The sequence below is a fragment of the Microtus pennsylvanicus genome, chromosome 12, assembly GCF_037038515.1.
Source record: "Microtus pennsylvanicus isolate mMicPen1 chromosome 12, mMicPen1.hap1, whole genome shotgun sequence".
NCBI lineage: Eukaryota > Metazoa > Chordata > Mammalia > Rodentia > Cricetidae > Microtus > Microtus pennsylvanicus.
In genome coordinates, this window is record NC_134590.1 from 53,796,359 (window position 1) to 53,823,532 (window position 27,174).

General features: G+C 45.3%; 1 protein-coding gene across 2 annotated transcripts in view; it reads left to right on the plus strand.

Moving 5' to 3' along the window:
• Window positions 1-27,174, plus strand: part of Prom1 (prominin 1) — a 103,280-nt gene that overhangs the window by 59,902 nt on the left and 16,204 nt on the right. For both annotated transcript variants that reach the window (XR_012907287.1, XM_075943667.1), the window contains exons 6-18: window positions 813-876; window positions 1,999-2,088; window positions 6,027-6,247; window positions 8,526-8,600; window positions 9,344-9,407; window positions 13,405-13,564; window positions 16,406-16,558; window positions 17,860-17,983; window positions 19,596-19,699; window positions 21,061-21,145; window positions 23,546-23,692; window positions 24,671-24,742; window positions 25,895-25,987. Coding sequence is in view for 1 of the 2 variants with exons in the window: in XM_075943667.1 (XP_075799782.1) it covers window positions 813-876; window positions 1,999-2,088; window positions 6,027-6,247; window positions 8,526-8,600; window positions 9,344-9,407; window positions 13,405-13,564; window positions 16,406-16,558; window positions 17,860-17,983; window positions 19,596-19,699; window positions 21,061-21,145; window positions 23,546-23,692; window positions 24,671-24,742; window positions 25,895-25,987 (1,452 nt within the window). In the remaining variant the exon portion in view is untranslated. The remainder of the gene's footprint in view (window positions 1-812; window positions 877-1,998; window positions 2,089-6,026; window positions 6,248-8,525; window positions 8,601-9,343; window positions 9,408-13,404; window positions 13,565-16,405; window positions 16,559-17,859; window positions 17,984-19,595; window positions 19,700-21,060; window positions 21,146-23,545; window positions 23,693-24,670; window positions 24,743-25,894; window positions 25,988-27,174) is intronic.

The window sequence follows — 27,174 nt, forward strand, 5'->3', positions numbered from 1 at the left end:
ATACAGCTAACTGAATAGGCAACTAAAATGGAATATAACAGTCCCCAAGGAGAGCAAGGTGTTTTACCTCTAGCAGCTAAAGAAATGAAAATTTAATACTGCTGCACGCTTATTGGGGAGGTTGGCAACTCTGGAAGAATGTTAACCTGGCCTTGCTGAGAGGGCTAGAAGCAGGCCCTCTGAGCCACCATAAATAATAAGATGAATACTCCTTTAGAAAACAACTGGAGAGTGATCAATACGGTGGACTCGTGTGTCAAACTTCAGATGGCTGTCAGTTCTTACTCATTGTGTTCTGGAGAACATCTGTCCCCTTGAGTCTAGGCTGTCCCTGTGACCTGCTTATGGCCAGGAGGACACAGTGGACACGATCTTGAGCTGGTTGGGAACTTCAGCTCCTAGGAGCTGTGCATCAGGTGTCTATTAGGCTCCTGCTGCTGGTGATCCTGAGGGGACCTGGTGAATATACCCAGGCTGCTCACTAAGAGGCAGGAGAGAGGGGGACCCACTTGTGCGCACCCTCACAGTTCCCATCATGGCCCACCTAGGCAGTCCACAGAACCATGACACATAAACGGTGACCACAGCCAGTCAGTTTATTGTAACAAACACGATGGATAAAAGTCGGTGTTTGGCCAGTAAAGCTGGGGCGTGTGAGGACCAGAGTACTGGAAAAGACAAGTGTCTGTCACCTTCTAGCTATTTCAAAGTGCTCCGAGGGGGTTAATTTTATATATATATTAAAGCCCTACTGTCTTTGTATTATGATTTTGCACCTCAAAGAGCAGGTGTCATGAAATTTTCTTTTCCAGCAAATTGACTATATACTGGCTCAGTACACCAACACCAAGAACAAGGCATTCTCAGATCTGGATGGTAAGTAGCGCTGAAAGTTGGTTTGCAATTTTGTTTGTTGTGGTTCAGAAGATGCCTTACCTATCTCCTATAGCACAGAGCAAAATGGGAACCTGTTGAAGGTAGGAGGAAGGCAGAAGAAGCTCAAGAGCTACTGGGTGTTTGTCACTTGTCACTGGATGATTAAAACCCAGTTTTAGGGGCTGGAGAGATAGCATAGTGGTTACTAGAACTTGGTGCCCTTGCAGAGGACCTGGGTTCCGTTCCCAGCTCCCACGTGAAGGCTCACCACCATCCATAACTCCAGTTCTGAGACATCCAAGGCCTTCTGCTTACCTCCATGGACACCAGGCATTTACATGGTGCATAGACATACATGCAGGCAAAACATTCATCCACATAGATTAATAGATAAATCTTTTTTTTAAAAAAAAGGCACCCAACATTCAAGTTCAGTTTCATAATCCGAGGGATTTGGGCTTCTGTTTTAAAATTTTACCTCGCTTATGGTAAAGCCTTTATTCTCCTGTGGTCATTCTTCATGCAGAAGAGCGTGTGTGGCCCTACTAAGTGCCCTGTTAAATGGGCTGTAGAAACAACTTGGCCCTGTTCCTTAACAGACCACGTCTCACTAGAGTTCATACGCAGCTTAGTTAAGTTGTTCTTAACAAAAGGTGACATTTCGGAGGAATGTATGGTTGGCAAGATTGGGGAGGGGTAGTGTCCAAGGCCAATGATGCTGCTCATCACCCTACAAGGCACAGGACAGTCCACCCTCCAAAAGCTGTATCTGGTCCCAAATGTCAGTGGTACTGCAGTAGAGAAACCCCAGTGCAGATGAGTTAGAGATAGTCGCTATGTAACACAACTCAAGATCACAGACGCCGTGTCCCTTCACACAAAGGATAAGGGTCCATGAGACTAATTTTCCAGGGGGAGCTACAAGTTTGAGGATTTTGAAGCAGGCAATGGCATCTCCTCACATTAGGGCCCACAGTGAATGGTCTGAAGTGGAGGATGGGACGTGAGGACGGGAAGAGGGAAGACATTTTCCAGGCGTCAACTTGTGGGGCATGAGCAGAAGGCATGAGAGCTGAAGGAGAAGCCAGCTTGCCCTCATCAACCTCTTTCCTTTGAATCCAGGTGTCGATTCCTTGCTGGGAGGCAGAATAAAGGACCGAGTAAAACCCAAAGTAATCCCCGTTCTCGATGAGATTAAGGCCATGGTGACAGGTACGCATGGTGGTGGCACAGGTGACGGAGGATAGCATCCTAGATTCCTGGCTTCCCACGGACACTCACATTGGCTTGGATTCCTTCAAGGGTGGTTAGAGACAAGAATTATAGTCTGGCCATGCAAACAGGCCTGGCAAAGACACAGACTGTCCCAGTATGGGTGTTGTTTTGACGAGTTTGTGCTTTTAAAAGCCTAGGATACTGGAAAATATCACTTGAAGTAATAGTGATCCAAAGTTATGTTCACGTGTTTCTGTATGGCCCATGGTTGGTTTTGTGCTGAGGTAGCAAAGTTTTGTGTGTTGAGGAGACCAGGCCTACAGAGCTTATATGATCTCACCTATTATCTGGAGTTTCGAAGAAAATATCTGTTGGTTATGGTAGCACATTTGTAATCCTGGCAATAGAAAGGGCAAGAGAACTGTGACTTCAAGGCCAGCCTGAGCTACTTAGGGAGTTATGTAAGACCCCAAACAAAAAATCAGAGTGAATGAATAAATTAAAGGGGTGAATTAATGAATTAAAGGCCTTTGAAATCATCAGATATCAGTTCTGCCCGTCACCAACCATTTCCTTTCCAGGTTATGTACCCCTAAAAGACAAGTCAACCTCCACCCCCCCTCTTTCTTTCTTCCCTCCCTCCCTCCCTCCCTCCCTCCCTCCCCCCCACTTCCCCCTCTCCCACTCTTCTTTGCTTACCTCTCCTGGTCTCATTCCAATGCTACTTCTTGTGGCAAACGTCCATCTCTAGCTTCCCTTCCTTTTCTTTAAAAATTTATTTATTTAGTTATTTATTCATTTATTTGTTTATTATGTATGTGAATGTATGTGCATGAGTGCAGGTGCATGCTACACACTCGGCACATTCTTGGCCATCAGAAGGCAACTTGTGGGGTTGTTCTCTCCTTTTACCTTTAAGAGAGTCCGAGAGAGGGACCTGACTTTGTCAGGCTTGTGTGGCAAGCACCTTTATCCAGAGCTACTGTGCCAGCTGCTCTTTCTCTAATAGAAAAGATATCAGCTGTTTCCAACCTGTACCCTACCCTGAAGATCTTTTTATTCAAAATTCTTTTATCTGTATGAGTGTTTTTGCCTGCTTGCATGTTTGTGCACCATATGTGTGCTTGATACGTGGGGAGTCCAGAAGAGAACATAAGATCCCCTGCATCCTGCCTTGTGTAATCCTCCATGTAGGTGCTGGGGAACAAACCCAGGATTTCTGCAACAGCAGCAAATGCTCTTAACCCTTGAGCCATTTCTCTAGTCCCCACCCCCCTTAATCGTAATTAACACTCTCTGGGTCCTTATATGATCATTTCGTGGGCTAAGAATTCCACATACTAATCCAGTCTATAGCCATCAGCGGGCTGGGAAGGGATGGACTTGGCTTTCAGACCTTATCTAGCAAAAGCCCACATACCCAGCCAGCTTTGGTAGATGGCGCTGAGAACACCGGGGAGAGTTTGGAAGTAGGGTGTTGATGTACCATTCACAGGAAGGCCAAATAATAAGGCCTTCAGGAAGACCTGGCAATCTTTGTCTATGGGGGAGTGGCTGTAGGTGGATTCTAGGCATCCCTCACCCCAGACCCCTGTGTCAGTACGTTTACACCGTCATCCAAGATTCCCTCCAACCCCACAATCTGAAGGTGCTGAAGGCTGCACAAAAGGAAAACCACAAGCCAGTGTAGTTGGTCACTGCATGATGCACACAGTCCACGTGTCCCACAGTCTGAACAGTTTTTAGTGTTTTTAAATTTTATTTTAAATATTTTTTTAGATTTACATTTGTTTGTTGTGTTGTGTGAGCACACTGGATCTGTGTGGAACCCGTGTGGAAGTCAGAGGACAATCTGCGGGAGTTGGTCCTCTTCTTTTCCTACATACATTCCAGGAAATCAAATTCAGGTTCAGGCTAGGCGGTCCAGGTCCTCCCCCACAAAGCCATTTGCCAGCTCCCTATATTTAGTGCTTGAGTTATGTAGTGCTTTCTAGATAAGGGACCAAGTGGGTCTTATTTTTCTCTGTAATTCAGATATTATTAAAGCTCTCGTTAAAGCCAGCTTGAACAAGTCAGTGGGTTAAGATTCCACTGTGGCCAGAGATGTGCCTTAGACTGTGCTCAGCAAGCCGTTCCAGCGGTTTATTATTTTCATGTGTTGTGAGGCCCTGTAGGGAAGACCACTTGGACATGGGTTCAAGCCAACACAAGTCTTTATTAGCTGTCCACTGACTACCCTGAGTGTCCAGCACCCGAGTGCAGTCCCAAGCCTGCCTCAGAGTGAGCATACTAAGTACAAAAGTCACATCCCGGGTTGACACCTCAGTTTAGCAAGAACAGTTAGTCAGAAGCAGAACTACAGAAGCCCAAAGGCAAGGTTAGTGTGGGGACGTTTCTGGACTTTGATGGATTGGGTCTTTGTTTTTACTTTGGTAGCCTACCTGCTGGGTTCCAAGGTCCGAATGGGGACTTCCATCACGGTGGCAGTTGTGCCAGGGTCTGGGGGTCTGTAACACAACAACTTTGGAGAGAGAAGAAACGTAACAATTGCCTGAGCACGTTACATGTGGGCTGCAGGCCAGTCCACGAGAAGAGCTTTGGGCTGGTGAAATGTAGTTGACTGAAATTAAGAATTAAGGAAGAGTTGAGATGAGACTAAGAATCAGAAAGGTCTTTTCCGCTTTCTTCAGAGGCGTCCAGCCTGGGATCGTCGAATGACCCTGAGTCACAGCTCTGCACATATATTAGAGGCATAATATGCTTTGGAATTTAGAAAGTTTATAGCTACCGGGTTCTTGCTGGGCCCTAAGAGAGCAGTACTCATAGCCCAGAATGTCTCTAGACGATGACTAAGCATGTGTTTCCTGGGCCCTAAGAGAGCAGTACCCATAGCCCAGAACGTCTCTAGACGATGACTAAGCATGTGTTTCCTGGGCCCTAAGAGAGCAGTACCCATAGCCCAGAATGTCTCTAGACGATGGCTAAGCATGTGTTTCCTGGGCCCTAAGAGAGCAGTACCCATAGCCCAGAATGTCCCTAGACGATGACTAAGCATGTGTTTCCTGGGCCAGCAGCTGTTTTCTCGCTCGTCTTTCCCTCTTTTTTATTGTTCCATGAACTAAAATAGCTGAAATCAAAGGATAGACCAGCGAGACAAAACTCAGGCGCAGAAACCAGCGTGTGTGGTCTCTCATTTTCCTCTGTGTTCTGCTCTCTTTGCTCCTACGCGCGTCTTGCTTTTCTGGTGATAAACAGTTTTTACGGAGTCTCTGTACCCCATAGAGCACAGTAAAGAAACTGCCAAGATGGCCACTCCATTGTTGGGGGGAGGTTTTTCTTGTGGGTAGGAGAGAGAAGATATCCAGAGGCAGCTGGAAGAGTCCAGAACAGAGAGAAAAGGAAGTAGACTGGACGTGGCCAATGGACTGGATATGGGCAGGGCTTTCTCCAAGAGCATCGAGAGAGCAGGGATGGGGGTGGAGGAGTATGTGAAAAAAATCACATGGATGACAAACGTTCCCTCTCATTTCGGGCATCTGAAAACCTGGTCGCTAGTTAGTGAACGGTGCTGCTTGGGGGAAGCATTTTGCATTATGATATGGTCATGAGTTTGTGGGGGCCAAGGAGTACTTTGTTCTTATTTCTGACTGGTAAATGCTGGCTCTCCTAATAGTCATAGCCCATATAAGGGTAAAACTGATTCTTATGTGGATCAGTCTGCTTTGCTGACCAGGTAGTGGCACTCGAGGTGTCCTGGGTTTATGCTCAACTGCTTAATTAAGAAGAACCGTGGAGGAGAGCTGAGCTGGGTGAAGGGGCTGGCAAGGAGTCTTTCCTGTGTCCTGCCCCACTGCCCTTCGCAGCTGTCTGAGCTCACCTCCCGCTTTTTTGAGGCACTTCTGTGGCCCACTCTGATTCTGGCTGTGATCCTACAGCCATCAGGCAGACCAGGGATGCCCTGAAGAGCATGAACGACAGCCTCAAGAACATAAGTGACGGGAGCAAACAGCTCAGCGCCAACCTGACTGATGTGAAAAAAGACATAGAGGATTCACTCAAGAACAGCAAGGACTGTGCTTCAGAGCCGGCCAAAGATATCTGTGACAACATCAGATCAGAGCTAAGCAATCTGGCGAGCAACCTCGATGAGAGCCAGGTGAGCGGGCATGAGCTTGCCGCAGCCAGGAGAACTAGCGGAAGTCCAGTAGGGCTAAGACAAGGACCACCTATCCGGTGCACAGGGGCTTGGAATGGAAAACAGTAACCTCCAATGCTCGGGGAGTCTTTTGGGGGGCATCTAATCACTATGCTGGAATGGATGCAATGGAAGTTTTAAAAAATATGCGTGATGTTTGAGAAAGTCTATGCCGTTTGATGATTTAGCAAGGTAAATTCAGATTGCAAAAGAAAAACAGACTACATGCTCTTCTTTAAATGTTTTTTAAAAACTAGGTACACGGAGATGTGGGGAGATGGCTCAGCAGGTAAGAGCCTTGCTGCTCTTGCAGAGGACTTGAGCTCAGTTCCAGACACTCATCAGATAGCTCACAGCTGCCTGTGACTCCAGATCCAGAGGCTACAACGCCCTCTTCTGGCCTCCACAGGCACTGCACTCATATGTGTACATACCTCCATATAGATATATGATACACATAAGTAAAATAAACTATTAAAAATGCCAAAAAGCTAGGCATATTAGTCATATATGCTGGAATAGACAATTCCATTATTTCCCCAAATTTCCACCCTCATTTGAGATGAAAAATTTATATTTATATTAATTATACTTAATACATTGATTTAGTTCTATTACCATTCACATTCTATATAAAACAATATTTTAACATACTTTTTCCACTTTCATTTTTTATGAGTCATTTTTTTTCAAGACTTCACATGTACTATCATTGTGTGTATATCTACTGAATTACTTTGTGAGTCATCAAATGGACTTTTAGAAGTTAGTTCTGTGTTAGCAACTTGAAATATATGTTTTGAGAGGGTGATATTGTCTGCTTTGTTGTTGCTGTTTGCCTTTGTGAGACAGGGTCTCACAATATTCTCACACAAGCAATTCAAGCAGACCTCAGACTTCACCCTCCCACCTTCCCCTCCCTAGGGCTGGGAATACATGTCTACAGGCATGCAGGAATACAGGCATATACCACCACACCTGGCATTGTTGCTTTTTAATGTGGTTTTTTTCTTTGCATTTTTGGGAAAGCTGTATATACATGCCACTCCTCCCATACCCTTGGACATCTCCATGTGTTCTGGTTTCTTCTGTGCTGTTGTGATACAACACTTTGACCAAGAGCAACTTAGGGGAGAAGCATGTTTCTTTGACTAACACTTCCAGATCACTGTCTACCCTTTAGGGACAGGAATTAAAGCAGGAATATGAAGCAGAAACCATGGAGAAATGTTAATTGTTGGCTTTCTCAATGGCTTGTACTTACCTAGCTTTTTTTATACAACCCAGGACCACCTGCATAGGGAATGGTGCCTCCCACAGTGGGCTGGGCTGTCCCACATCATTTGCTTATCAAGACAACACCCCAGAGACTTGCTGTAGGTCAATCTAATCTGGATAGTCCCTGAGCTGAGGTTTCCTTCTCAAAAGACTGGAGTCTCACATTCACCAAGTGCCTGCTTCAGAAGCAGTGTTGTGTCCTTGATGTGTCCTTGTGTCCTGTTGAGAGCCCTAGGGCATGGTCCCAGGTGCCAAGATCTATCTTACTTGGAATTTATGTATAATTCCAGACTTGGAAAATTGGTTCCAGACTTCTAACCAATGTAACCACCAGATACTTTACTTAATTTTAATATTATTTATTTACTTAGGTAGTTAGTTTGGTGAGTTTGGTTGAGGATCCAATCCAGAACCTGGCATGGGTATTTCACCTCATTTAGACTGTAGCCTAAGCCCCTGTTTTACTTTTAAGAGTGATTTTTACAGGTTTATTTATAACTTCGTTCAACAGTGTTCGTTCTGTGCTAGCAATTGTGCAATCAACACATACTTTATCTGTACCTCATTAGCTGACTACAGCAGACCCACAAACTCTAAAAATCAGTGCTCATGGGCCGGGCGGTGGTGGCGCACGCTTTTAATCCCAGCCCTCTGGAGGTAGAGGCAGGCAGATCTCTGCGAGTTCGAGGCCAGCCTGGTCTACAGTGCGAGTTCCAGGACAGCTGGTACTGTCACACAGAGTAACCCTATTTAAAAATAATAATAATAATAAAATCGGGGCTCACAGATGCCACTCTGTACAGAATGTGATTTCCTCAGACCGTGTTCTGTTTTCAAAAGAAAGTGAAGTCAGGTCCTTCCACGTTGGCACCCTGGGATCTGGATATAAGATGATGTCCCTTTTTGTGAAGGTTAACTTGGGGATAATTACCTTTTCTGACTCTGTTTCATAAACGTTCAGCTCCCGTCTGTGGATGAACAACTCACCAAGGTCAATGACATCTGCAAGACTGATCTGGAGAGCCTCGTCGACAAGGCAGGTGGCTTATGTCATACCCAGGGCAGTTAAATACTTAAGGACATAGGAAACAGCGAAATCCCATGATAGTCCTGACCTCTGCTTTCTGGGGCTTAGTTGCGGGTGCAGGGTAGCCCTGACCGAATTCCCGATAGAGACTGCTGTCCCACTCCACCCAGGAGCTGCTGTGTTGGTTTGGTTTTATTTCCTTCCCAATTCAAAGCTTCTTCACACACTATCCCCTCAGCCTGACACTTCTTTCTCCCTCTCCTTCATCTGGTGACTTAGTATTTTCAGCCTTCATACACCACTCTTTCTTTTACTTAAAAAAAAGTTCACTAAACTGATTTTAATGTATACATTTCCCGCTTGAGTGCCTTTGCTCAATATCCTCATTGTCCCAATGATGCATGGTTCTTACTTTCTTGGTGCAAACAATGGCTTTATCTTTCTTTGGGTTCTCTGCACATTTCAAATTACTTGTCTCTCAGCCACGGTCGAAAAGAGTTTCTTCTAGGGCGAAAAGCCTTTAAGATCAGATTCCACTCTTCAACACACACACACACACACACACACACACACACACACACACACACACCAGCACTTTTTTTCTAAAGGGGATTTGCTTTTAGACTCTTGATGGTTATGTTAAGGTAATTTCAACCTTAAAATAAATATTACATTTTAATTTTACAGCTCTACTTGATATAAAATAGAGTATAAGCCAACTGACCTTCAATCCGTTTTGAACTGTTTTCTAGGGGTACGCGTCAATTGATGAAATACCTGGTAAGGTAGGAGAGCAAACCGTGGATGTCGTCGCAGGTGAGAGCCCTAGCTGGAGGCCCTTCTGTTTCTCTCCTTGTCCGCACTATGACAGAGGAGGAGTTTGTTAGAGATTCTATTGTTCTTTTCTGGTTAAAATAGTTTTTAAAAGATTTTATTGTTCTTTTCTGGTTAAAAATAATAGTCTATGGAATGAATATCACGTTTTGATTATGTTATCTTTAGTCAGTGGTAATGTAGACTAGAGAATGAATATCACCAAGCCTCGCATTTAATATGTATTGGTGTATGGCCAGGGTGTCACCGGGTGGTGACATGTGCCTGCTTCAGAAGTGCTCTTCTAGGCCTTACAACAGCTGCAATTTGGAAGGTCATGTTCTAATTGTCTTCCTGGAGAGGGAGACCCCCACCCCCAGATTATTATATTTCCTAAGTAAATTTAAAATGACTCTTACTTATTTTTAAGAAGACACTACCTACAGAAGAGTTTATCTTTTGGGGAAGTACTTTCTTTCTGTCCGTGGCCCTGAGGAGACAGTCCTTTAGGCTCTACAGCTGCTTAGAGTTTTAGAGACACAGTCTATGCTGAGGGCGTCCTAAGGTTTGAAATGACTGTGCTGCGTTAGGGTGAGGGTGCTTGGTAGTCAGGTGCAGATCAGTGTAATGTAAACAGTTCTGTATGCCAAGAAGAGAGTGCTCTTAGGCTTATTAGCCTGAAGCTGAGTAAAAACACAACCTCTCTTTAAAGATCTGCTCAGGGTTGGAGAGATGGCTGAGCAGTTAAGAACACTGACTGCTCTTCCAGAGGTTTTTGGTTCAATTCCCAGCACCCATATGGCAGCTCGCAACTGTCTGTTCCAGGGGACAGGACACCCATGGCAAAACACCAATGCACATAAAATAAAAATAAATTTAAAAAATTGCCGTGAGTCTACGAGGGCGACGCCAGCTAAGACCAGTGACAGCAGTGGGTGCATGGCCTGAACTGGCCATCCCCTGCCATCAGATTGGTGACTACCCCAGTTGTCATCAGAGAGCCTTCATCCTCTGACCGCTGGAGGCAGATTCAGAAACCCTAGGCAAAGCATTGGATCGAGCTTGGGGAATCCTGCCGAGGAGAAGAGAGAGGAATTGTAGGAGTGGCTCCAGGGAACTCAAGAGTCTGAACCAACAACCAGGGAGCCTGCATGGGACCGACCTAGGCCCTCTGCATATATGTGACAGTTGAATAGCTTGGTCTACTTGTGGGACTCCTGGCAATGGGAGCAGGAGCTGTCCCTGGTGCTTTGGCTGGCTCTGGGGAACCTATTCCTCATGCTGGATTGCCTTGCCCAGCCTGAGTACAGGGGGAGGTTCTTGGTCTTATGGTAGCTTGATGTGCCATGCTTTGCTGATGCCCAGGAGAGGCCCGCCCCTTTCTGAATGAATAGGGAGATGGGGTGGATGTAGGTGAGTGGAGAGGCAGTGGGGGGAGAGAGGGGAGGCTGTAGTCGGGATGTAAAATTAATTAATTAAATTTAAAATAGCTTCTTCCCAGGGCTGCTTTTACCTCTTTATCAAGTGGTTTTAAAAATGTTGCGTTACAGAGCTGGAGAGCTGACTCAGTGGTTAAAAGCACTGGCTGTTCTTCCAGAGGACCCAGGTTCAGTTCCCAGTACCCACATGGCAGCTCACAACTGTCTGTAACTCTAGTTCCAGGAGATCTGATACCTGCACACAGACATACATGACACCAGTGTACATACAATAACAATAAACCTTTAGACAGACAAAAGTAAAGCCCTGCATTATATCTTAGAAGCTGGAGAGATGGCTTAGTAGTTAAGAGCACTGACTGCTCTTTCAGGATTCGGTCCTCAGCAACCACATGGCAACTCACAGCCATCTACAGTTCCAATCCCAGGGCATCGGATTCTCTCTGTTGGCTTCTTTGGGCATTGCATGCGTGCAGTGCAAACGTGACACAGGCAGAACACCTATACACCGAAACTAAATAAAACTTTATTAGAAGATACTAAAGGCAAGGTCATGCTTTCCTTGGGTAACATCTGAAGGTTACTTACTGCATGCCGGATGTTGATAGCTTCCTGCTTACTAATCTCCGTGTTTGATTTCTTGTTTCACCCCCTCTGGACCTCTTCTGCCCATACGAGCTGCCCTCTGTTGTAAGTGTGCTGCATGCATGAACAAACCCCACTATTTCTGGTGCCATTGCTTAAACACAAGTCAGTATTATCCCTGGGCCAAACTAGTGCCTGTCTACCAGTCTGAATGTTAGTTTATGTTTCTGTCCTTAGCTCCCACACTTCAGGCCTCCAGTCCTCATCTGAATTTTTTATTTTTTTAGTGCTTACTTTGTGTCCCAGGCTCTTCCAAGTGTTGGGGATGTGAGAAGCACCAGGCCTGGCCACTGACTGCCCTTTGGCCAGTCATACACACAGGTCAAACTGTGGCAACGGAGTGTGTGCAAGGAGCCACCATGGGGAGGCCTCAGGAGGAGCCTTCCTCAAAAGGCATCCTGCACACTGAAGCTTTTGATTGGAAGGATTTGATTGGAAGGTGCTTCGGCCACCTGGCAGTCACCAAAGCTGACAAGGCTGTGCCTGTGCCTCATCATGTGAGAGGGAGGGCAAGATAGGCCCTCAGGGAGCTGCTCAAAGCAGACTGGGCCTTTGGATCACGTCCGTCAAAGTGGCCGATGGAACCTCACAGCTCAGAAGGTTTTACACAAGAGCCATTTGGGGTGGTGGGGAGGCAGAGTTCTCCAAACATGGCGTGCTTGGCTGCTCTCTGTTTCTAGATCTCAAACCTGTATGGAAAACACTTTGGAAAAATTCCAACCTTTTTTTTTTTTAAATATATAATACAACCATATTTTGAACCAAGCCCCAACCTCTGCCTTTGTCTAGAGCCCAGCGGAGCCTGGGATCCGTTTTTAGAGAGTCCTGTTTGCCATTGCTTCACAGTCTCTCTGCCCATCAGATTCAGTAAACTTAACGATTGTGTTTCTTCTTAACACATCTGGATCAGAACCTAACCTTTGGACCTGTGGGATGCTGGTCAGGTGACTGTGTGAACAGGCAGCTGTGATCCAGGGTCTGTTGGGACAGAGTAACGCATTCTAGAACACTGGTGTCTGGAAAGCCATTAAAGACCTAAGTGGAAGTTGGCCCTGGGAGGTGTGCTGTCCTTGGCGTGTAGGAAACACAGATTGGCTTCTGGGATGGATGAGTCAAGGAACTGATTAATACATCAACTGAGGTCACTTTTTCAAGAAGCAGTGCAGGAAAGTTATGCCCGTGAATGCCATTTCTTTTTATTTTTAGTCTATTTTCTCCCTCCACTTCCTTTCCCCCTTTTTCCTCCCTTTCCGTCTCCCTACTCTCCCCCCAAACACCCCTATTTCTCTGACAAAGGGTCTCCATATGTGGACCAGGCTGCCCTCAAATTGACTGCAATCTCCTGGCTTCTGCCTTCCCAATGCTGGAATCACTGTGTGCACTCCCCTGCCACGCCTGTCTCTTAAGACCACTTCTTAAGTAGTGGGGTTTCTAGTCTTACTATTCCCAAAATCAAATAATAGGACTTCCTTAAAACAAACAACAACAAAACCCAGTACTTCCTAAAGAGAACTTAACTCCCATGAGTTACATGAGTGACTCCCATGGGTCACAGTAAAGTGGGAATTCAGGCAGATATTGCATTAGTGAGGAAGTAGATTAATATTGACAGAAGGGCTTGGCACATGGTAGGCACACCTGAATATCAGTCACCTGATCCCCAACATTTTTTTTTTTTGCAAAGTATTAGTCGAAGGAGCCTGACAACTTTAGTACATCTCACTAAGTCTGTGCTTTCCTTCACTGCTCCGTTTGGCTGTTGCTTGTAGGTGGTCTTGGCTCTACTGGTGCTTGGTATAGAACCTCACCTTGTTAGAAACCTACACAGAACATGGGGAAACTTAAGTGACTTTTCTTTGTCCCCAGACAAGGTGTCTATGTATGTTTGCAAGTAACTGTTCTCCCTTTGTTTTCAGACGTCAAAAAGGCCTTGGATTCCGTCAGCTCCACCGTTCAGAATGTGAGCCAAAGTATTCCTATTGAGGAGGTGCTGTCTCAGGTCTCCCGTTACATTAACGACAGCAACAATTACTTCCACCAGGAGCTGCCCAAACTGGAAGAATACGACTCATACTGGTGAGTGACTCTTCGGAGCTGGCGGATGAGGGGCAGGAAGCTTGCTTTGTAAGGGCATGAGAACGTGACGTCATTCCCAGGATAGCCTTGTAATACAAAATAGGGTAAGGAGGCTGTGCCTGTGTGAGCAACACCCAGCTACATTCATTTATGAAGAAATCCAAAGGACTTGGTGAGATGCCATTGCGGTAAATCTCTGGCAGTACAAGTGGGATGACCTGAGTTCGAATCCCCAGCACCCGTGTTAAAGAAAACAAAGTCAGCCAAGAGGGGCAGTGTGCATCTGCAACCCTAGGACTGGGGTGGGGAGGGTATTGGTGGAGCCCTAGACTTGCTGGCCAGCCAGCCTAGCCAATCAATGAGCTCTGGTTTCAGTGGGACACCCTAACCCCAAAATTAAGGTGGGCAGTGATTGAGAAAGACTATTGACATCAACCTCTGCTCTAAAAGCATGTTCATACATGGGTCACGTACCCCAACACACATATCTGCACACACCTGGTCTAAGTGCCCACTAAGGCAGCACACAGAGTAGAATTGGAGCAGTACAGAGATAGTTAGAATGGCTTCTGAGTAACGGTGGCGTGCATATTCAGAATACACCCCTTATTTAAAAGCAAAACTCTGGGGACTGGAAATCCTCTAGTCAAATGTTCAACAGTTTAGGATTTTGATGTTCATGTTTCTCAGATCTTTGCTGTAGTTAGTAACCCGAGAGTGTGTGCGAGAGGGGTGAGGAAGCTCAGAACTAATCAAGTAGGGCATTTGGAAAATGTTCTCATTGGTTTGTGAAACAAATTCACAGGGGTTGGCATTTTCGGAAGGAACCTGGTGCTTTGGTTTCTTTAGCTGTGCTATGAGGTCATTAGGTTGGTGTCTGAACTAGGGGGTGTGTGTGGAGGGGTACGTTGGCGGGCAGTTGCTGTACCCAGAGCTTAAATACTGCAGGCCATGCTGTTTGGCCCTGGAGGGTGATGACATTCAGACAGCGTGGAGAGGGATAGAGTTAGGCATCTATGAAGTGAAAGGTGTATTTTCATCTCTGAAGGGCACGGCCTTAGGACTGCCCGCTGGGGAGGTTAGCTGCCCTCTCTCACCTGGATTACTATTTGCACAGCAGCACGAGACAAATGATATAGCTGTAACCTGGGGAGATGTTCAGCATGCTCACTAAGCACTTTCTTTAGGCACGGTACTTCCTACTCGCTCCTGACATCTGCTGAGTTATGTCTGTGTATTATTGTGTTGTAGACAGGACTTCAGGGTCCAGAAAAGGGAAATGGCTCCTTTAAGGCCACACCATCTGGCTGTACAACAGATAAGCTTCCAGGGGCTCATGTCATGTTTCCATTGTGGGTCTAGGACACCCCAGCAGACACTGGCACAGACATAAGACAGAACGTCCCGAGACTGAGACAGTCTAGTCCATTTATCTGTTCCTTCCTTCCTTCCTTCCTTCCTTCCTTCCTTCCTTCCTTCCTTCCTTCCTTCCTTCCTTCTACCCCTGTCTGGAGACCTTAAAGATTTTGTATTTTGAAGAAAAAAAAATCTCAACTAATCATTGGATTCATTAACTCTGAAAGTTCTCTGAATCAGGCTCCAAGGTTTATTTAATTTGGCCTCCATGGTTTATTTAATTGGTATCCGGAGCGAACATCTCACTGAATGGCTGCTGTTAGCTATTAGTGTAATTACAAAAATTGCTTTTAATTGAATGAGAAGCTGCAGTGGCTGCTTCTGTCAGGAGGCCCCAGAGGAGCAGATACTTCTGTTGTTTTAGATACTTCTGTCTACAACGTTGGGAAGCAGTCTTAGCCTTGAGTGCTCTTCAGCGGCAGGGAAGTGGGTGTGCATTCCGGGAATGCCAGGAAGACGTAATTGAGGCTCCATTATCCTAAAATGTCTCCCAGGACCATTACAGAATTAAGCTCTGCATTCTGTAACATTTGATTTGGGACGCTCATAAAATTCTAAATGTCTCGTGTATCTGCCGCACGGAGTATTTCTGGTTCAGTAAGGAACATGATGCCCCAGAATATTTTTTTAACCCCAAAAGAGTTTTGAGAAAGGAGAGGAGCTTGCTGTTTTTCCCCTGCCATCTACCCAGATCCTAGCCACAGCTTCCAACTCTAGGAAACTTGACAGGACTTGAACATCTTGGGTGTGTTTTGATCAGACCCCTGAGGAATCTTAGGCCTATGATGAACCCCATGTGATACTGGGGGTGTTCACCATCACCCTTGAGAAAGGGCGCTACGAAGCCAAGAGGAAAATGTATTGTAGTTGTTGGCAATTTTTACTCTTTGCTCTTACTCTTTTGGGGGGCCCACCACCTAATCTCCAAATGAATCACACATGAGGGCCCAGCATCAATGGTGTCACAGAGACCAGTGGCCTCAAACTAGACCAGTGATATTTTACAATGAACTCCTGCATGTAAAAATATATGGACAAGGGGATTTACTGCGTGACTCACCGTGACACCCTGCATCTTCCATGACAAGACTTTCCCCCTTCTTCCTTCTTCCCTTCTTTTTTTCCCTCTTTTTTTTCTTAAATTTTGTTTTATTTTGGGGTGTGGGAAGAGAGAAGGGTGTAATTGGAAGGCATGATGTGAAAGACACGAAGGAAGGAGGAAGAGCGAGGGTGGAGGGGGCTCTTGTCATGCAGTCTTGTTCTCTGATGCTTGATGAATGAGACTACTCCAGCCTTATCCCACAATCAGATGGGATAGCCACTGCCTATTTGATGTATAACAACAGGACTGGAGAGGCGGCCCTGCCACGGAAAGCTAGACTCACAACCAAAAGTCGTACGATAACACTGTCCTTTTTCCTCCAGGTGGCTGGGTGGCTTGATTGTCTGCTTCCTGCTGACCCTCATTGTGACCTTCTTCTTCCTGGGCTTGCTGTGTGGTGTGTGTGGCTACGACAGGCATGCCACCCCAACCAGAAGAGGCTGCGTGTCCAACACTGGAGGCATCTTCCTCATGGCGTGAGTATTTCATTCTCTTGCTGGAAGGAAGAAAAGTAAGGACGCGCGTGGTGTTCTTATTGGAGCCTCCAAGTTCACATTGCTTCCATACGGTGGGCTCTTTTTTAACCCAGCTGTTGTGAAAATCATCCCCAAGTTGCTTACTACCCATTCCTGCATTAACATCACTCGTTCGTGAGAAGCAGAGACACCATTGCCTACTGTCGGCAGCACTGCTAACTGGAAGCTCGAGGAACTTGATGTAGAGCAAGATTTACCAACTCAGCACCCTTGGTGTTTAGACAAGTAACCTGAGCCAGGGACAAGAGTAGACGTTAGGTCCCTGACAGCGTGGAACCTGCGGTGGTAGGCGGGAACGGAGATCCCTGCTTTGAAGACACCCGTATAAAAGTTTACATATTTGAAGGATGTTGAGGAAAAGCCTAGTGGGCAAGAGCAGTGAACGGTCATGGCAGCAGAACCTTAGGCTGGGACCCAGGTGCAGTGGTCAGGAATGCGCCACAGAGGAAACTAGGTGGCCTTCACGGTCTCTTATTGAAAATACTGTAAGGATGCATAAGCAGGTTCAAGGGGGAGTAAGGGCTAGAAACTTCTCCTTTGGGAGATGGAGAACCAAACCACAGCCATGTGCCAGGATGAGGAGGAGGACTGAGGGCGGCTGCCCTGCGTTTGTCTGCCTCTTTAAATGTGGAGTCCCTGTCATACTCAGACTTCTTGTGATCTGTGTGTCGAAGTGCTTCTCGCCCCCCAAACAGTCCCATAGTATCTATCACATACCTTCATTAATGTTAGCATTGATAGGTATAAGAATATCCTCAAGTGAATGACCTAGGGACTTCCAGGATCTGAGAAAGTGCTCCACACAAGAAGTCTGTTTGCTCTCACACACAGACTTAAAACTTTCTATTCCCAGGATTGGGGAAGTGGCTTAAAGGTAGAGTCCTTGCCTAGCATGTGCGAGAGTCTGGAAGCAACCCAAAGGGAGGTCTCCAGAGGCACAACTCCTGCTTAGTGTCTCTCTACCATCTCCCTCCTTGCAGGAAGAGTTGATTCTCAGCTGATCCCAAGCACAGGCTCTGGACTATGCAGAACTCCTGATAGATCCAACAACCTCATTGTCAGGGTTCTGTAGACATTTGCCAAGACTCCAGTGGTCACCACTGCCTCTCTTCACTGTGGAAGGTCAATACATTTTTACCCACAAAGCACTGAAGGTTGCAGGTCCATTGTGTATGACCAGTATGTGAAATCTGTGAGACCTAGCAACTCATGCTGTCTGCGTTTTTTTGTTTGTTTTCCAGCGGGGTTGGATTCAGCTTCCTTTTTTGCTGGATATTGATGATCCTTGTGGTTCTTACTTTTATCGTTGGTGCTAATGTGGAAAAGTTGATCTGTGAACCTTATGCAAACAAGCAATTATTACAGGTAAATATGGGTTTCTTCTTAGGAGGGAGGCTTGGGCAGACACTGGTGTCTCACTGTGTCCCCTGTAGCTTGTGGGTTGCATCGAGTGAAAAATAATAGGAACTTTGTTCTCATTCAGCAAGTTGAAATTCTGCTTGCAATAGCTAGTGCACACTCATACACATACACGGTAGAGACTGAGGAGACACAGTGAAGCGTTGAATTTCAGGTGTGCTGTCCCCAAGAGCACCTCACCACGACTCCAAGACTCAGTCTGCACCTTCACTGTCTTCATTTATATAGAGCTTTGGTTCACATGTCTGGCTGCCAGTTGGCTTCCTGGTATTTTTCTGTAGATTTTGATTAGTGGGGTGTGTGGTGGTGGTGGTGGTGGTGGTGGTGGTGCTGTGTGTGTGTGTGTGTGTGTGTGTGTGTGTGTGTGTGTGTGTTGTAGTATTGTGTATACATGTATGGAGGCCAGAGGTCAATGTCAGATACCTTTTTCTATTCCACTTTCTGAGACAGGGTCTCTCATCTGGGGCTCATTAGTTGGCTATACCAGCTGGCCAGTAAGCCTCTAGGATCCTCCCTTCTTTGCCCTCTGGTCCTGGGGTTACACAGCTACATTCATCCTTTCCATGGGTGCTAGCATCTGACCTCAGGTCTTTATGATTGCCCAGCAAACACGTTACCCACAGAGCCATCTTTCCAGCCCCGGAGTCTGATACTTGGAATGTATTTCTATTTCCCTATTGTGTATACATCTTCCACCTGGCATCTGTTATAAAAACAAGTGAATGACTGCACAGGTGACCAATTCTACCTTCAGCTATTAGAATCAAGGGCTACTAAGTTGAGAAGATCCATGGATCGCATCATCTCTATTTGGTTTCCTAAGAAAACAGTGGTAGAGCCTTACCTTCAAGTCATGTGTGTAAGAAAATAATTAAGCACAGGTGAACTTTGTTTGGTCTTGGGTCCCATCCCTTAGGTGTCTCTTTATATGTGTGTGAATAAAAATATCTAAATCTGCCCCACCTTTGGCCCCGAGCATTTGAGAAGGAAGATGCTGAGCCTGTGCTCGGGTAACGTATGCACAGCCAGCCACACACTGGTGGGCTTTTCTTAAATTCGTGTGGTAGAGCTGGAAAGTGAGGTATATCTTTGTTTTCTTCTTAAAACAGGGTCTCAATAGGTAGCCCTGGCTGACCTGGAACCTCACAGAGATATTCCCGCATTTGCCTCCAGAATAAGGGATTAAGGGCGTGCACCACTATGCCCTACTGGAAAATGAGTTTTAACTCACTTTGTCCTAAGAGACTGAGTCTATTGCTTTATGACTTTCTCTTAATTCTTCTAAACCAAATAATCTTCTAAACCAAGTTGTCCTTCTTATTCTAATATGTTTAATAAATTCAAGTTGCTTGAAAACCACAGTTTCAGTGGTTCTGATCGATGTTCCTCGGTGCTCACCCCATTTATCCTAATTGTGCTATTGTTTTCCAAGTCGGGGTTTGTAATGAATAAGGAATAGCACAACATTAAATACCTCGAATGTCGAACTGGTTAATCGTGATTGTATGAGTCAGTGTTGTGCAACTGTCATTAAAAGCAACTTTTGTGTTTGTTCCAGCTTTTGGACACTCCCCACCTGCTCAGAGAAGACTGGCAGTTCTATCTCTCAGGCCTGATGCTCAATAACCCAAACATCAACCTGACATTTGAACAAGTTTACAGGTATTAATCCCTGCAGTAGGCATTTTCCTCCTGAAAATCTTGTTGTTGTTGTTGTTAAGAATGAGCTTTTCACTTTCAGCATTTTTTTTAACTTAATGGTAAGAAGTTCCAATTAATTTCAGAGCTAAACTGTTTTCTAGTCTTAGCAAAATATCATGAAAAAGACACCTCTCCCAAAGGTCACGTTTTCAAGCCTTTATGACCTAATCTTGGTATTTTCTCAAGCCCTGTCTAGGTATTCCCTAAGATTCCCTGCCTAAGGTAACAATAAGAGTCATTAACAAAATCCATTAAGAACTCAGAGACTGGAACATATCTCAGACACCACAATTGTGAGCCAGCTTTCGGGCTAGCCTGTACATGCAGTCAGATCACCTAGGTTCCAACAGTGAGCCAGCTTCAGGGCTAGCCTGTGCATGCAGTCAGATCACCTGAGATCTTGTCTTGTTCCTGTGGCCCTGAACAATTTGATTTCTCTCCATTTAGTGTGTTGCATAACAGTAGAAATCTCCCCTTGGGGTTTTAAGAACCAGGTGAGATGCAGGTGTTTGGAGTAGTGCCCAACACACTATGAGAACATGATAAAATAGTGTTTGGTGATTGTTCATTGACATGCATTTTCCACCCCTGACATGTAAGAACATTGGTAGAACATCCTGACTCCTGTCGCTAACATCCCTGCGATACTAAACGAAACACGGGATTTCTCTAACCCTTTTATAAACTTAAATCTTCAAGCCCCGCAGCAGTGGCATGACAGATCCGTCTCGTGTGTAATGGACACCTTGTTTCAAAATATTTTACTTTTATTTTCCCGCTCCGAGGTAGTGAGCTGGCTGAGAAAACATTCGAGCTGCCAGCATCCTGTCCCTGGAAACCACTTCCCCAGAATGTTCCTCTCAGGTGGCAGACCTGGTCACGTTCAGGGTCCCTTTTGGGATTTTCCACCTTCCTTAGTAAATGTCTTTTGATGTTCAACAGCCACATGAGTGCACACATGAAAGTACCGGGTGGCTTCTGAGGGTCTTGCTTCAGCCCCTCAAATTCTGGGTTACCTGACAAGACCAGAAAGGGCCTGACCTCAGTCCTGAGGAAATGAGGACTCATTGTTGTTTAATACCACTCAAGGAAAAACTGATATTTTCTTTGGTTCAGCTTTTAGAGTAAGCCTCTCAATAGTGTGTGCTATTCCCTTCCCTCTAGGCCTGGGGTGAGTGATGCTGTACTCACTTCCCATCGTCTACCTTTGCCCGCCAGGGAATTAGTCCTACTAGCCTAGGGGGTGGCTAAACGTTCTCCTCATCCTTAGTGAAAGTCAGATCTCTAGCGATGATCTGGTTCTTCTCTGTTTCTCCCCATAGTGATTGCAAAAAAGGTCGGGGTGTATATGCTACCTTTCAGCTTGAGCATGTCTTCAACGTCAGCGAGAATTTCAACATTGAGAAGGTGAGTCGTTAGATCCGGTCATAAACTTGACCGCATTTTACTAAGAGGCCCAGGTGCATTTGTTCCCTTTGGTTAAGGCTGATGCGAAGCCCACAAAAGATAAAGCACACCATCTGAATGTGCCACTGAGTAGATCACGATGGGTGCAAAGCTCATATAAACCTGTCTAATAGAAGCTCTTCACATTGGAAAGCTGCAAAACCATCATGGCTCCCTTAGTTCCTCTAAGGACCTTGCATGATACCAATTGAGCAAGATGTGGGCCAAGACCTTCTCCCTTGGTCCTGCTTAGGATCTACTCTCTCTCTGCAAGCTGTTTGCCATCCTTACCCTTATCTATTAATCTCAAAACACCTCCACACCCCCCAACCAGTTGTCTTTCTCTTTTACACACATTGAGTTTTTTTGATAGACTGTGCAAGACCTTCCAAAGAGATCTCCCATAAGAGACTTCTCAGGGAAACTGTTAATTTCTCTTTTGTTTGTTTGTTTATAGATTTCTATGTTTTTCATTTTTATTAATTTCTTTTATTTATTTATTTATTATTGATTTTTATTGAGCTCTACATTTTTCTCTGCTCCCCTCAATGCCTCTCCCTTCCCCTTCACTCCTCTTCCAAGGTCTCCATGCTCCCAATTTACTCAGGAGATCTTGTCTTTTTCTATTTCCCATGTAGATTAGATCCACGTATGTCTCTCTTAGGGTCATCATTGTTGTCTAGGTTCTCTGGGATTGTGATTTGTGGGCTGGTTTTCTTTGCTTTATGTTTAAAAACCACTTATGAGTGAATACATGTGATAATTGTCTTTCTGGGTCTGGGTTACCTCACCCAAAATGATGTTTTCTAACTCCATCCATTTGCCTGCAAAATTCAAAATGCCGTTATTTTTTTCTGCTGTGTAGTACTCCATTGTGTAAATGTACCACATTTTCCTTATCCATTCTTCAGTCGAGGGGCATTTAGATTGTTTCCAGGTTCTGTCTATGACAAATAATGCTGCTATGAACATAGTTGAGCACATGTCCTTGTGACACGATTGAGTATCCTTTGGATATATACCCAAAAGTGGTATTACTGGGTCTTGAGGAAGGTTGTTTCCTAATTTTCTGAGAAATCACCACACTGACATCCAAAGGGGCTGTATCAGCTTGCATTCCTACCAGCAATGCAGGAGTGTTCCCTTTACCCCACAACCTCTCCAGCATAAGTTGTCATCAAAGAGACCATTAATTTCATCTAGTGAACATGCTCTTTAAGAACAAGCCTACTCATTTCCCAAGGATGTTTGTCCTTCAGGACCAGTTCCTCTATTATGCCAGGTTCCAGACTTGGGAATCAGGTAGAGAGAAGTGTGGTCACCCCATCCTTATTCCTAACAACTTAAGCACTGTCACCCCAGGATTACTGAATGGATTATGTGAGCACCACCTACCTGTGGCAAGAAGCAGAAAGGATAGAATCAAAAGGAGAAGAATGACCATCTTAGCTGTGCTCCAGCCCACACCCTTGTCATGTCTTATCCCAGAGACATCGAACAGAAGAAAGCAATAGTTTCTGCTCCAGGTCTAGAGAGCGATTAGCTTAGATATCCTCAATCTCCCTGTAGGAGACCTTTTTTGGTCTTTTCAGCTTCCATAATAAGTAGACAAATCTCAAGCAAGACCAAGGGAGAAGGTCCTGGCCCACATCTTGCTCACTTTAACAGCATAGAAGGTCATTAGAGGAACCAAGGGGACCACGATGACTCTACCGCATACCAATGTGAAGACCTTTTGTTTGAAAGGTTTGCCTTGAGTTTCCCTTAAATATTCCCATAAATAAAATTTCATCTTGTGACCAAGTCCTAAACAGACTTTTCTGTACTCCTTTGCCCATCATGCTATGGGCCATTTTCCCTGCACCATGTTAAGTAACAGTTGAGAGTGGAAGCCAGCACTGTATGCTGACGGAAGCTACTGATTGGCTGTTAGGACAGCTCCATCTCAGCAACCACATTCCCAAGATCGTTGTCTCACAGAAGGTATCTCCCATCCTTCCCTACTACCCAAGTGCCTGCTGGTCCCCTCCCTCTTTCCTTTCAGCCTCCTTTATCAAGACTAGACGTCATTTCTTCTCTCCAGTCCACTTCCACTGAGTCCTCTCTGCCTGGTCTTCTGATGGAGTTTATGCATCCCTCTTTTATGACTTAGCCTCTTCACTCCGAGGGCTTCAAGGGGGGAGATGCAATCGTACTTCACTTTAAATCCATCTCCAGAGAGAATACTTATGGAGTCTGAGGAGGAAGTAATTCAAAGCAAAGTAGATGCGTCCCTTTCGATCCAGTGCATTCTCGTTCCTCTTGAAGACATCGAGTGTGTGACCTTCTTGGAAAATAAAAGGATTCTTTTGTTTTACACAGCACACTGGAAAAATAATCAAGGAGTTGGACAACCTGAATGTGGATATTGATAACATTGAACTGTTCAACAAAACAGGAAGGGACAATCTGGAGAACTTTGTAAAATCCGGGATAGATGAAATCGATTATCCCACGTACTTGAAGGAGGTATGAGCAAGATACACATGTGTATGGTCTTTGGGGAGAAATTAGGATATCATACATGTGTATTTTTGTTGTTGTTGTTTATCACAACAGTGGATTCCCATAAGGTGAGCATCCAAACTGCCTAGGCTCCCCCAAAGCCAGTACGTGCAGTAGGATCAAAAACCCACTGTGATTGTTCTTGAGTTCCCATTCTTCCTCATTGTCCGCTATGTTCAGCTAGTCCAAATTTATCCCATGCTTTTTCGGACCCAGGCCAGCTGGCCTTGGTGAGTTCCCGATAGAACATCCCCATGGTCCTTGGCTTCCCACAGGTCAGGGAACCCTGATTGCTCTTCAAGTAGATGAGGGAGGGTGACTTGATCGGGGGAGGGGGAGGGAAATGGGAGGCGGTGGCGGGGAGGAGGCAGAAATCCTTAATAAATAAATAAATAAATAAAAGAAAAAATGTAAAAAAATTAAATAAAAAAAATAAAATTCCAGTACAAAAAAACAAAACAAAACAAAACAAAAAAACAGTGGATTCCCATAGCATAAAGGTCAGTGTTTTAAAGGCCAGCAGTTTAGTGGCTTTTAGCATATTCATAGTTAGCACCTCCAGTCCCAGAGTGTTTCCATCATCCACAGGAAACACTGTACCCAAGAGCAGTTGGTACCCAGTCCCACATTCCTGGCAGTCACCCATCTACGCTCTCTTCTGCATTATCCACATAAGTAGCAACATACACTTTGTGGCTTACATTTCTAGATTCTTCCACTGAGCATATTTTTAAAATCTGCGAATGTTATAGTGTTAATGGACGAGTGAAAATAATCCATAGAAATAGATATGCAAAGGCTCTAGCCTGTGTAGGAGTTTCTAGCCTTCTGTGGTTGCCTGATGGCTGTGGCCCCATGTTCAACGTGCTACCTTTCGATGGTCTTCTTGTTTCAGAAGCCCATGACTGTAACATGTTTTTTTTTTCATTTCCTCCCTGTTAGGCTGAGAAATCTCCTACCATAGTAGATCTGCTGGTGTTTGCTTCTTCTCTGGAAGAAAAGACAGACAAGTTGGTGAGTTCAGTGGTCTTGTTGAATACTGTCATAGTCAGAAAGGCAAATATTGATATCATTGTTTAGGAAGTTACAAAGAGGTCCCTGTTACCATGGCTTGACTTTGTCTCACAGCACCTCACTAACACATTAGAGGTCCCATTGGCAACTGTCCCTATGTGGTTTAGAAGGCTAAAAAACTTTACCTCTGCATGGGCTTTCACAGATCAACACCTCTACTTCAAATACCTGTTCACATGCATGCATGCACATGCACATATGCACACACATATACACAGCATGCACATATGCATGCATGCATACACACACACATATATAGGTAGATATACACATTCATACACACACAGACATGCATACATGGGGACACACAGTCGTATACCTATACACAGATGCATACACAGCATGCAGACAAACATGCATGAAGACATGCACACATACATGTACATACAGACACATGTACTTACTCATATACACAGACATGCACACATACATATGTACACACATTTCCTTGCAGTGTAAAGGAGTAGTAACTGAGCTGTGCCTTGCATCACCAACAGTAGGCATATAAGATTGAACAGAGGCACCATCATAGACTTACCCACCATGCTCTTCTGCATGGCCCGACTGATCCCCTCTAACAAACAGCTGACTGTGGTGATAAGGAAGACCCAAGTTCAAATCCTGACTCCGTCTCTTCCTAATGCTAGTAGCCTAATCCAGGTGTCTCGCTCACCCGTGCCTGAGTTTTCCCATCTGTAAAAATGGAGAAAATAATTATACCCGCCTTTCAGGTTTGCTATAGTTCAGATGCTGACTGTCATTTAGGTGTGAATTAACTTGAACAATCTTCAGTTGAACCTTGGTTTCCCTCAACTGTAAAACAGGGAAATTGACGGGCTCTGTCATTTGGAGGCAGGGGAAAGGAAACCATAGCGTCTTGTGTTTAGGGGAGTGCTTTTGAGTGTGGAGCGTTGAGTCCGTGGCTCTGGAGTTCGATGTAGTTTGTGCTGTGTCTCCTAGCTAGCTCTGATGCCCACCCATCTCATAATTGTCCTGAGGTCATATGGTGTCTTCTGGTGTCTTTTATGGCTAAAGAATCTGTTCTGAGGCCCAGAAGGATGGTGTTGATCCTATGTCTTCCATTCCTTGTAGCCCGACGGAAAGCTGAAGCAAGACTTGAAAACACAGGTGCAGAGAATTAAAACCATTCACCAGAATGAAGTCCTTCCTCTGCAGCAATCACTGGTAACAGTCAACAACCTGTCACATGTCCTGGCAGCCTGAGTGAAATCTAGCACCTAGTTATCTAGTTCCCTTGCAGATAACCTGAAGACACGCACTTCTCTGACGGAGGTCCCAACCACTCAGCCTCAGCCCCTGCTGTGGAGCTGGGCTTTAAAACCCACCACCTTTCCTCATGACTCTCTTCACTGTGCTTCCCTGTGTTCCTTCCATGAGCGCATGAGCAGTGAGGTGCTCCCCACCCCTGCCTGCAGCGCCTCGCTGTAGCTTGCGCTCCTATCGTAGGCCTCCCGGGCAGTGTGATTGTGCTCTGGGCTCATGCTGACATATTCTGCTTAGAAATACGTGAAGGAGAGGGTAAGTGCTTCTTCTTTTTCCCTTAGCTCTGCCGGCGCCCTCCACGGCTACACTCTCATTCTCCTCTTCTCTACCCCAGCTTTCTGTTCCCTTTGCTTCTAATGTCACAGAGGTAGTTTGTAGTTTGGAACCACACAGATCCGGTTTCAAACCCCCCTTTGGCCCTTATCAAACCATCGAGTTTCAAATAATAGAAGCAAAGAGAAGGATAGGGTGTTATGGGTGGCTATGACGTGGTCCGCGGAAATGGACGACTTCTGAACTTAGAGACTCAGAAACCGGAAGAGCCAATGTTATGCTTGCCCCTGTTTGTGACTGTGAAAGGGAGAGCTGTGGGGTCCCTATGCCCGCTGCATAGGCTTACAGACGCGTGCGAGTCCATCCTCTCCAGCGCAGAAGCTTGTGGATCTGGTTTCCACTCTGCTTGGCTCTGTCTTCTCCTTACTTTCTGGTTTGCTGGGGTTGGTTCCCCAGGGTTCTCCACTGGGTTCATATACTCCGTGAACTGGTTTATGACAATTCTCTGTCTTTGTGCACACCCAGAGCAAGTTTGTTAACATTTCCTATTTATGCTTTTCTTTTTTAAAAAAAAAATTATTTATTTATTTATTATGTATACAATATTCGGTCTGTGTGTATGTCTGCAGGCCTGAAGAGGGCACCAGACCTCATTAAAGATGGTTGTGAGCTACCATGTGGTTGCTGGGAATTGAACTCAGGTCCTTTGGAAGAGCAGGCAGTGCTCTTAACCACTGAGCCATCTCTCCAGCCCCCTATCTATGCTTTTCAAGTAGACAGGATATTCTGGGCTCTTCTGAGCCAGAGCAACCTTG